Raw genomic sequence first — 12,551 nt, 5'->3', positions numbered from 1 at the left:
GAAGGTCTTGTGGAACCAGCCGAGAACGTTGACAAGCGAAGTGCAACAATAATTGATGCGATGGCTCTCATACAAAAGATGCATGGCGAGAACGACACGTTCGAAGAACTATCTGACCGCATCCTTGCTGCAGCGCTTCACGCTGGTCAAGGCAGTGAGCGCATCGATGTTGTCTTTGACACATACACAGAAGAATCCATCAAAGCAGCTGAGCGTGTGAACCGCGGTTCAAATGAAGGCATCAGTTTCAGCGAGATCAGACCCGCACACAAAATCATGAACTGGCGGCGTCTCCTTGCTTGCAGCCAGACAAAGGAGAAACTGGTTGTGTTTCTGGCGGAGTCGTGGAAACATGAAACAAATCGCGAAAAGCTAGGCAACAGAACACTGTATGTCACCTGTGGTGAAAAATGTCTGGTACTGACCCGCGATAGGTGGAAGTTGGTGCAAGCACTCGAATGTAGCCACGAGGAAGCAGACACGCGTATGTTTCTCCACGCAAAGCACGCCGCTACCCACTACAAGACGATCATCTTAGTGGCAGATGACACCGACGTTCTGATCATCAGTCTTCATCTCAGCAGAACCATCGATAGTCAGCTCTTCATCAGACGAGGAACAAAGGTTCGAGTCAGAATGATCGACGTTGGAAAGTTGGCTGCGGTATTGGGGTCTGGAGTTTGCAGTGCATTGCCAGGGCTTCATGCATGGAGCGGGTGTGACACTGTGAGTGCTCTGGCTAGCCAAGGAAAGATAAAGGCTTTGAAGCTTGTGCAAGCGAATGAGCTGTATCTTCAAGCATTCACAGATCTGGGATCTTCGTGGAATGTACCAACAGACGTCTTCAATAGCATTCAGGCCTTCACGTGTCAGCTGTACGCCAAGAACACGAAGATCGTCGGTGTTAATTCGCTCCGTTATCACATGTTCTGTGCAAAGAAGGGCCAGATCGAATCTGGACAATTGCCGCCTTGTGAAGACTCCTTGATGCAGCATACGCTTAGGGCCAACTATCAGGCGGCTATCTGGCGACGCAGCCTTGAAAACCTACCAGACGTCCCAACACCATCAGCAGGACATGGTTGGGAACTCGATGATGGCGGTTCGCTCACAATCCGATGGATGGCGGGTCTACCAGCTCCAGATGTCGTCTTGAATCTCATCTCATGCACATGCAGAAGGACGTGTCGACCGTCAGATTGCTCCTGCATACTGAATGGGTTGAAGTGCACTGTTGTGTGTAAGCTGCAGGGATGCTCCAACATGGTGCAGGATGATGCTATCGTGGCTCAGGATGCCAATGACTCTGATGGCGACTCTGATGATTAACTTTGTGTGCACTGTATATTGTATAGCATATGTTGTTCTCTATTATAATGCAGGCCAAATTGCCTGAAAATCTTTATAGACAGATAAACGGTTTAGCAAAATGTATAATTTGGAAGATCATACCGGTGTTATTTGACTAAAACATGACATGTTCAATGATACCTCCGCTTGCTTATTAGGAATATACATCGTATGGTGTTAAAATCAGCTCCATACGTCTTTCCAAACTCTAGTAATGAATAATTAATATAATTGGCGGCCATTTTGAAATCCAAGATGGCCACCAAAGTGCAGATTTCCTATGTAACAATTTCCGCCTGCTTATTAGATATCGTATGGTGTTAAAATCCTCTCCGTACGACATTCCTAACTTGCGTTATCGTCAGAATAGATAATGCCAGCGGCGGCCTAAGTCATTTTATGCCTCTTTACATTTATTTGTTGTAAACTCGTGGTGGATGATATGTTTTAGTTTTTGAGTTATTTTTATAGACAGATAAACGGTGTAGCACAATGCATAATTTGGAAAATCATACCAGTGTTGTTTCACTAAAAAAAGTACAAGTCTAATAATAAAATATTGAAAAATATATGATTTTTTTTCGATAATTGATTTTTATAATAATTAATCTAAAACAAAATGCTTCATATTATTTTTTATTTAGACGGTACACATCGGACGTATATTTAGTCGTCAACCGCACATCGATAGCTAGTATAGAAGTCCAGATACACGTGCAACAATGTACCCCACCAAATGGGCATTTTCGAGCTGGGTGGTTTCAAAGATGGCGTCCATCCGGGCACTAAGCTACCGTTCTCAGATGTCCATCACACCTTTTCTGACACTTGAGACATTGGTCTAATGGAAAATCATAATGAGAATTACTCCCCCCGCCGGAGCATTACTTTTGGTCTGGCTCAAGGACTAATTGGCGACAAGAAGCACATCGTGACCTTCATTGTGCGCTTCTAACTCAGGAAAGTAGCTTAGAACTTTATTTTTGAATCGTGTAGAGTGAACGACAGAGGAGCCCTCTCCCAGCTGGTTAACTCTATCAGTATATAGTTTTTTCAATACAGATAGTTTGAAAACAGGGGCAATGTTGTCATCCTCAAGAGCAGTTTGCATGTATGAAATAAGTTCAGCAAATGCAGTGTTATGAGCAATATTTGTGTTGCATTCGTCATGTGATGTTGTTGGTCTATCTCGATCTCTGTTTTTCAATGACACTAAGCATTGGCTGTGGTACTCAGCCTCTGTAGCGATTAAGTCTCCTTCACTGAGCTTTGCCAACAGACGCTCATCTTGTAGATTAATTGCACACTGTCGCACTCGAGTGTCAAGGCCAAACGTTGAGGCTCTATGGAGAGGTAGGGCATCAGATGCGGGCTTCTCACAGATGAAACAATGGCTAACAGCATCACCAGTCCTGGAGACCTTTTGACGTTTGAATTTTTCCTTTTCACCAGAAGAGGAACTCTTGTCCGTTACACATATCTTCCACTTAGCTGCACGTTTGAGTTCATTTTGGTTGAATTTAAGTCTGCATGTTTTATGAAATTTTGCTTTCCTATTTGAAAAAGTTTTCTCCAGTCCATTACCATCGTCCATTCGAGTCAACTTAAGCTTTGGTGGCAAGCAACCGAGTTCGTTGAATGCTGATAAAGTTTGAACAATAGACGTATACCCAGCTCCTTGGAACCTTTCTGCAAAGTCTGCTGGGCACGTGAGTTTCTCACTGGTGCTTTCCTGGCAGATGAGACACTTATTCCAGTCCATCGGTGTATCGTCCTCATTCACAGACATGGTGATATCACTGCTAGCTTGAACTTGAAAGTTTGAAGACTTTCTTCATGATGATGAGCAGTAGATTAGATTAACACTCATAACAATCTGAAACAGACAGAAGCAATGATTATTAGAAACACAACCACACCAATTCAATAAATTATAGAAAATTATATTTCTTAAATATTGCAAGAATTCTGGATCAGATCTGCAAAAAAAACACCTTAATTAATCTACTTAATTATTTAAAACATGTTTTACTTATAACATATAATGATTAATAACAAATATAACAACTTATATCTAATAATGACTACTAACAATTTCTACTTCTAAACTTATAACTAATAACATAATATGATCCTTATCTTAAAAAGAAAAAAAAAGTGATATTAAGGAATTTGTTCATTTTCTTTAATATTTTGACCATCAAAATACCTATATTGGTCCATATATCCATTAAATATATATTCTTAGGGCATATTTATAATTCTTGTGTTTGAGTAAGTTACTATATATATAGCATGAACATATATATTTTATGTTAATAGAGGTATTTTTGTCATTCACTTATCGGCAAAATCTCCTCGATGGCAGCCATTTTGGAAAATGGCCGCTACGGTGGACACAGGACAGATACAGAATGCCTCCAATCTTTAAAATGATCCCCATGATGTCTAGTATTAGTGTACCAAGTTTCATGCTTTAATCATAAAGTGCACAATTTGTTCATTTTTTAGCACCTATCTGCTGGACTATATATCGATGTGTATTAACATTTGAAATTATACAAATTTTTTACGATTGTAGTTGAATTTGTATACATTCAACGAGTTATTATTCCACTTAACCTGCTCTCTGGACCAATACTATAACCTCACCACATAATTTTGCAATAGTCCTGTCCAGCTGAACATCAGGGGAAAAATTTTTTTCATTGATTCATCAAGTGACAATGCTTTCTTTCCTCGAGATGGAGCATTCCCTTTACCCAGTGTTTATCACCACTCACAAGTTGATATGTTTTTGTTGACAAAGTGAGACCTACCCTGGGTCTGAACCATGATCGGTCTCTCGTTACCTCTCATCTCACCCCGTGGGTTGCATGACTCTCAGGCTGCCTCTTCCCGGGGCCCTCATTGAGGTTGGGAGGCTCTGGGCACGTGCCCTGCATTAATCGTACTTGGGGAGGGTTAACGGGGTAGAAAAAGATCATGGGGTAGATAATTATTTGAAATATATTAATTTAATTGTTGTGTTTCAATGCCATTGTTTTTACGTTTACTGCTTAGGGTACGTGATAATGACTTCTGATAGTTATCTAGTAATGTATTCTAGTTATCTAGTTATGTATTCTAGTTATCTAGTAATGTATTCTAGTTATCTAGTAATGTATTCTCAATGGCAAGCTTGAGTTGTGATGTTGAAATGAAAGGACACTATTTCAAAAAATGTATGAAGCAAAAGTTAATTTATTTCAAAGTGGAAGGCAACAAAGCAAAGGCCACACTGCAATTTGAAAAGTAATTGTAATTCTTACACTGTGGAAGCAACAGCATTCTACGTGCAGAATATCTAGTCATTGCCAAAGCTACTAAAATGGAAGCAATCATTACTTGCAGCAATAGGTCAAAGAATGAATTCCTAATATGCAGGCTGGTCTAACAGCTCCACCATTGCTTTGCCAGGTTCCTGGGATACTTGTAACCAAATGGCACATCCCATTGCCTGAGACTGAACCTCCAGTACTGTCCGCCAGATATGAAGTAAATGAGGCGTCGATTTATGCGCATCGCCGCGTCCAGGCGTGCTGGAATGTTTCTCCATACATTCTTCATAGGGTATGATTTTGTGACCCTCAAGAAATGCCAACGATTGTAGACGTTCCAGTACTGTCCATCCTGAAAATGATATGTGGACAACCATCGGCGCATGATCTCCACTGCCGTATTAACAGGAAACAATGAACATGACATCATATTGAACTTTAAAAAATAAATCAACCTTCGAAAGAGTGATGTGAGTAAAATTGCCGTAATATGGGGCTTTCAAAATGATGTAATCTGCCCCAGAATTATTAGCAGCAATGTTGCTCGGGGCCTGTTAACAAATATCATGTGTTAGAGATAAGTATTGTTACCTAAAATGGCTCACAAAGCTTCTAAAAGAAGCCGAAAATACTTAGAAAAGTACCTGAGAAAAAGGAGGTGCCTCTGCACAATGAAAGAGTTGAACCCTGTCAGCTCACCCAAAAAGCTGAGAACTGGAAGCTGCTGAAACTGCAAAAACTCCAGATGGTGTGGGCCAGTATAAGACCCAAACTGTAGACGGTAGACGGGCATGTTCTACCCAAAGCTACCTTCCGGATCGCTACCAGTGAATTGCTTTGAACCTTGTGAGCGCCTCCTGTGAACATGGCAGGCTTGGCGATTTATTTAATGGACGTCTGCAATTGGGAAGACGATGCTCAGCATCATTACCACCAAATTAATGGCTACCAGCTCTTCGCCAACGCTTGTGTTCGCGATGTTAAATTGCACAAAGCTTGTTCCAGCTATATTCACGTGGGAGCTGATGTATCAGGTAGACTTCCCTGAGGGAGACACCGTATCTGGTTTGGGTGCTTCTTAACATTGATAGAAAGGTCATACCAGAGTCGAGGTTTGACAAACCTCGACTCTGATTCTGCAACTGGACCAGACGGCATCAGCCCACGGGTCCTAAAATCCTGCTCTGCCGCTCTATCTCACCCTCTCTCTGTTCTTTTCACCCTATCTTTTGCTCAAGGTCATCTGCCAGCATCCTGGAAATCAGCTAACATTACCGCTTTACACAAAAAAGGTGCAAAAACAGATCCTTGCAACTACAGACCAATCAGCCTGCTCCCAATTATCAGCAAAGTCATGGAATCCATCATTGCTTCGGATATGAAATCTTTCCTCTTCTCCAAATGGCTTGATCTCTGATCATCAATTTAGTTTCAGACCAGGTCACTCTACTCTGGACATGCTGCTTCTGCTGTCTCAACAATGGATGGAGGTCCTCAATGCCAAACAGGAATTCAGAGCTGTCTCCCTTGACATATCACGTGCCTTTGATACGGTCTGGCACCCAGCTCTGCTCACCAAACTCTCCTCCTATGGTATCCATGGAAATCTCCATGCATGGCTTGCGGACTTCCTCTCTGGTCGTAGTCAACGTGTGGCCCTAAATGGATTTCTCTCATCTCCCCTTCCTGTTCAGGCTGGAGTTCCCCAAGGCAGTGTGCTGGGCCCTGTGCTTTTTCTGGTCTTTATCAATGATCTCTCCGACTCTCTGGAAAATCCTCTCTATCTACCGACTTTCTGTCTTCTACCGACTCCTCTCCGGCCTTGCTCCCCCAGCTCTCTCTGTGCTCTGTCCCCCAAATATTCCTACAGGTCGCACAAGATCTGCCAGCCACCCTCTGATGGTTAAACTGCCGAAATCTCGGCTTTCTGCTCACCTTCACTCTTTCATTCCTCTTTTCTCCCGCCTCTGGAACAAACTCCCACACTCCCTTCAATCCCACTCCTCCCTCCAGGTCTTTAAAACAGCTGTTCACCACCATCTCTTATCTTCCCCCATCCAAAACCTTGATCTTTTCTACCCCCACTAATTCACCCCAGATCCACCTTGTTTGAAATTCCAACTTCTTTCCTGGATGTCCTGGCAGTGTCCATATGTTTATACCTCTCCCACCCCCCCCCCCCCCCCTTCACATGCCTCCCCCCAAAGCCCTCTCCCTCCCACAGATCTCTCGATGTCTCCATGTCTCTCGGTCCCTGCTCTCAAATGTTGTGTTTGTGTCCTGCCCCCTCTCTCCCCATCTTGTCTACCGCTCCCGATGTTATTTGTTTTATGTGTCTGTTTGTCTTTCTGTGTGATTAATGTTCGCTCTTTCACGAGCCTCGATCTTGTATACAAAAAAAAAAAAAAAAAAAAAAAATACCTGTGGCTTGTGAATGCCCTGGGTAAGTTCATTTTAAACTTTTCAAAAGGTGATATTTACTATTAATCATGTTGGGGAGGAGGTGGGGGTGGGTGGGGGGGTTGTTTGCAGTTTTTGATCAACATTATGTCTGCTAAACAACATTATATTCATGAAATATGAACAATATTATTTGGAGATTTATTTATTTATTGTGACCAATAACTCCATTTGATGAACTAGGGACCAGTAAGACCATGACTTGACAGAATGTAATGTTTTTCACCACACATTTTCGCTTCATAAATGTTGTGTGGATTTTCAGAACTCTAAATCTGTGGCTGAGAAATTGTGTCCGAAAATGGAGTGCACACCTACACAAATTTATCCTGATGTAAAATGTGATGTGTGGTGATAACAATCACTGCTTACAAACCTGTGTATAAAAACAAAAACCATCATCGTTTTGTAGGCCGGGAAATTTATGATATGACTAGCAGAGTTACCTGGCGTTGTCCGGAAAATAAATAGTGAGTCACGCAATTTAGTTTTGATATTCTGTTTATTTGTAGTGGGCTTTTTATAGTCAGAGGAAGCCACGCCCCTTGGGCACGCCCTGCTGCCACGCCCCTTTGGCACGCCCCTAGTCTAAATCTGATGCGCCCATGTTTTTTGTCGTGAAAAGTTACCCCCCATGGACCTCCTCTTCCCTCTCTAAGTCACTCCCTTAGGCTGTCCATGAGACACAACCAAACAAACAGACGTTCACAAATACGGAAATAGATCTCATCAAACGGATGATGCTCACCTTTCTTGGTGAGGAAAAGACTGAAAAGCCAACAGTAGTGGTTAAAAACCAAGAAGGTTCTAAATTAGACTGGACACCACCCATATAGGAGATATGGTCCTGAGATATGGTCAAGCATTATATGGTTATTAGCCCCCGTTAGACTTAGTCCGAAACGGTGGCTTATTGATTGGGTCTCGTCTGTCCGTCCATCCGTCCGCAACCATATCTCAGAGATGTATTGACCGATTTTGTTCATACTTAGCACAAAGACAATACATAATGGTATACATCAGTACATCATGTTGTTTCACGATGCAATCAAATATGGCCGACTGGCGGCCATTTTAGTTGTAAAAAACCCGATATTGAACATGTCCTCAACCATTTCTCGGAAATGCATTTACCGATGTTGTTCAATCTTGGCACACAGAAAATGAATGATGACTTTCATAAGCACGTCATTTTTTTTACGAGATCATATCCAATATGGCCGACTGGCGGCCATTTTGTTACTTAAAGGTGTCCCCAACCATTTATCGGACATGCCTGGGCCTGGTCCGATTTTGTTCAAACTTGGCACAAGCACAATACATGATGGCATATACGTGCACCTCACTTTATTTTGCGATCTGATCAAAGATGGCCGACTGGTAGTCTGGTGGCCATTTTAGTTGTAAAAAAAACTCGATATTGCAAACGTCCTCAACCATTTCTCGGACATGAATTTACCGATCTTGTTCAAACTTGGCACACAGATAATGGATGATGCCTTACATATGCATATCGTTTTGCTTCGATATCAGATCCAAGATGGCCGACTGGTGGCCATTCTGTTGCTTTAACATGTCCCAACCATTTCTCGGACATGCATGGACCCATTCTGTGCAAACTTGGCAAAAAGATAATACATGAGAGTATACATATGCAGGTGATTTTGTTTTGCAATCCGACCAACTATGGCCGACTGGCGGCCTTTAACCCCGTACAGCAAAATTACTAAAACCACAGGGGCTGACATTTTATGTCTTTTTCTCCTTGTCATTAATGGTCCTGTTTGGTTCTGTGGCAGAGAGATACTGAGAATGCCCTTTACCTTGAAGACAACCATGCGTTTTCCCATTCCTATTGCAGCATCAGGGTTTGCAGGTAGGCCAATGGCAGTCAAGGATTTCGGGTAGCCTGGTTCAAGCTGAAAACCTTTGAAGACCCAGTACTTGTCTCCTGAGAGTTCAAAAGATACACAAATATCATTCTCTGACTGTCAAAAAATTCCCCAATATTGTTTTTAAAGTATAAGACCACAAAACAACAATATACTGTATATGCATTTTACCAGTGTGTTACCAAGTAGTTAGGTCTCAAAAGAGCAAGGAAATTCATGCTGGATGAATGATTCTGGACACAAAGATGAACCATTATTGGTGTTCTTGGTTGGTGTTGTTGGTTGTTGTTGATGTTGTTATTTGACAGCATATAGATTATAGATCCTTGGAGATGATTGGTAGTATTACGGATTGAGAACTCAAACAGCATGACTTCCGATCAGACAATGCACAATTCGCAATTTATTTATTGGAGAATGATGATCCTATAATTTTCTCTGTCATCGAAGGTGGATGGAGGTTGTTTTCACCCCCGTTTGTTACATGCGAAAATCGAAGATTTTCAAGTACCCGTATGTTGGTTGGTCGCATGTTATTCTGTGTCAGTATGTCAATCGCATACAGGTCACAATTTCAAAACGATCTTCACGAAACTTCACCAAATGTTTATAAGGAAAAAACCTATTCAATTTGAGCTCAAAAGGTCAACATAGGCCAAAGGTCAACAACTTTGTCAAATTTCTAAAACTCCCAAATTTTCATCCGATTGACTTGAAATTTGAAGAGGATTTGCATTTCAGGCCACTGAATTCACCCACAAATTATTTTTGAGGTCAACATAGGTCAAAAGGTCAATATACTGTAGGCCAAGTTTATAAATTGTCAATTTTCATCTGATTGACTTGAACTGGATTTGCATATCCAGTCACTGAATTCAACCACCAATTATCTGTGAGATCAACAAAGGCCGAAATTTCTGAAATCCTCAATTTTCATCTGATTGACTTTAAATATATACATACACACAACTTGCGTAAACCACAGCTTTGGGTCATTAGGTCAGAATGAATGATCGTTTTAAGGCCATTTTCCCCGCTAGAGCGGGGGTTAGCCTTGCGGGCCCCATGACAATCATGGTTCCCTGTTTGAGGCAATGTTTTTATGGCCGGATGCCCTTCCTGACGCCAACCCTTGGTCGCCTCTTACGATGCACAGGGATACTGTGTACCTATTCTAAACTGGGGTACACACCGGGATCATTCATCCAAGCAAGCTGGTACTCAATTTGCCGACCTCAGAAGGATGACAGGCTGAGTCAACCCCCCTGGCGTTAATTCAGCGATCGACCAGGATTCGAACCCAGGATCCTGGGATTCCAAGCCGGCACCCTAACCGCTAAGCCAACACCAAGCTATTAGGTCGGAATCGTGGCAGCTTTATCGAAACCGAAGCTTGTTTTGCTTCCGGGAATGGCACGGCTGGCTGTTTGTTCCCAGCGACTGGTTGCATGCTTGCAACTCCTCCATCCATTTGGATCATGTCGGGGTCACCACTTTAGCAGGAAGAATCGACATCCAAGACGTTTGGATTCCGAGTCGAGTCCTTCTTCAACCACAACCGTGAAACCTCTCCAAAACCCCTGATGGGAAACCCCGTACTGTAAATCCTCCGATAAACCAAAGCTAAAGCATATTCACATATTATAACACCAAAGGCAAAATGATGCCGCTACAACGTGCCAAAATGCATTGTCAACCTTCCACCTTACGACACCTTTGAAGAAGTACGACAGCTTCGATGCAAAGGCTGCAGCGTTCAAGTTGCCTGGTAATCCCTGCCACAAAGAAGCAATCGCTCGTGGCTTCGGAGGAGATGTATGACGCCTTGCCTCCACTGGCCAAAAGTAGTTTCCACTGAAGGCGTAGAGTCGCTCGTCAGGACCTGATGGAAACAATCACGCACCCCACGTGACTTATTGGGGGCAAAATACCTGTTTGGGGTAACCCATAGGCAGATCCTTATACAGTATATGTAATAAGGTGTACATTTTCCACTGTAAATACAATATTGAAGGAACTGCGCTCCAACGCGAGTCGAAAGAATTCACGCGACCAAAGACGGAATTCGTCCGAGTTGCTTTATTGAAACAAAACAGCTCAGGTAATCTCACAAGCCCGTTTATCGGGCAGCAATATATATACACATTTATGTCAGGAAGTTTGCCCGGCAAAAGCTATACCGGGCATGCCCGGGTGTCAAGGGCGAGCCTTGGAAAGGCGAGTCTGGACCTGCCCGGGCGTGTTTGGCTGCGGCCTGGCAAGTCGAGGCTGGCGTGCCCGGGCGCTCTGGACGAGCCCTGGAAAGGCGATAGCGGGCATGCCCGGACGCTCTGGGCGAGCCCTGGAAAGGCAATAGCGGGCATGCCCGGACGCTCTGGGCGAGCCCTGAAAAGGCGATAGCGGGCATGCCCGGACGCTCTGGGCGAGCCCTGGAAAGGCGAGAGCGGGCATGCCCGGGAAAGACGAGACCGGGCGTGCCCGGGAGGTTCGGGCGTGCCCGGGAACAGTGAGTCCGGGCATGCCCGGGAGAGGCGCGTCTGGCCGTGTTCTGGCTGGTGCAAGGCGATTGTGTGCATCCAGCGGTAACCGCTACACACGCCCCTCCAGAATCGACCTGCACCGGCAGGGTCAATTTAAGGGGGGTCCGGATGACCCGGCCGAAGCGACCCCTGGAGGGTCGTGGGGAGGGGTCCGACGTGGTGGTGGGTGGTCGAGCGGGGGGAACTGTGGACGGGGGGTGGCCTTGCCACGGAGGAAGGGCCAACCGTGGTGGTCGGTCGACGTCCATGTGCGCCGGTTTGAGGCGGTCCACAGAAATCCGGTCCGGCCGGCCGCCGAAGTCGACGATGAAAGACTTGTCGCCCCGTCGCAGGACCCAGAAGGGCCCGTCGTACGGCGGCCGGAGTGGCCCCCGGTGCGCGTCATGACGCACAAAGACGTACTCTGCTGTGCGAAGCGCCGGGGGGACGTAGGACTGGGGCCCACCATGGCGGGACGTCGGCACGGGGGCAAATCGTCGGGCGGCCTCCTGGAAGTCCGAGCGCTGGCGAGTGGCGGACCAGGGACTGGTAGCGTCGGGCACGAATTCGCCCGGGACGCGGAGCGGCTGGCCGTAGACGAGCTCGGCGGCGGACGCCTGGAGGTCTTCCTTGGGGGCCGTGCGAAGGCCCAAAAGGACCCACGGCAGCCGGTCGGCCCAACCGTCGTCCTGAAGGCCGGCCATGAGTGCGGCCTTCATGGAGCGGTGAAACCGCTCGCACAACCCGTTGGCTTGGGGGTGGTAGGCCGTGGTGCGGTGCAGCGTGACCCCCAACGAATGGGCGACCGCGCCCCAAAGCTCAGACGTGAACTGTGGGCCGCGGTCGAACGAGATGTCCGCTGGTGCGCCGAAGCGCGCGACCCAGGTGGCGATGAACGCCTGCGCCACGTCGGCGGTGGTGGTGGAGGCGAGGGGCACGGCTTCCGGCCACCTGGTGGTCCTGTCCACCATGGTGAGCAGGTGGGTGAACCCCCGCGAGGGGGGCAGGGG

General features: G+C 45.4%; 1 protein-coding gene across 2 annotated transcripts in view; it reads right to left on the bottom strand.

Annotated features, from left to right (window-relative positions):
• Positions 1-4,575: 4,575 nt before the first annotated feature.
• The window catches only part of LOC137431434 (matrix metalloproteinase-19), a 76,632-nt gene continuing 68,656 nt past the window's right edge, over positions 4,576-12,551 (bottom strand). For both annotated transcript variants that reach the window (XM_078782020.1, XM_068122749.2), the window contains exons 7-9: positions 10,737-10,904; positions 8,954-9,081; positions 4,576-5,022 (exon numbers count right to left, since the gene is read on the bottom strand). In XM_078782020.1, coding sequence (XP_078638146.1) covers positions 4,783-5,022; positions 8,954-9,081; positions 10,737-10,904 — 536 coding nt within the window. In that variant the 3' untranslated portion in view covers positions 4,576-4,782. The remainder of the gene's footprint in view (positions 5,023-8,953; positions 9,082-10,736; positions 10,905-12,551) is intronic.

The sequence above is a fragment of the Myxine glutinosa genome, chromosome 7 (genome assembly GCF_964187855.1).
Source record: "Myxine glutinosa chromosome 7, kmMyxGlut1.1, whole genome shotgun sequence".
Lineage (NCBI taxonomy): Eukaryota > Metazoa > Chordata > Myxini > Myxiniformes > Myxinidae > Myxine > Myxine glutinosa.
The sequence above is the reverse complement of the archived record's forward strand: the minus strand, read 5'-3'. Positions and strand labels throughout refer to the sequence as shown.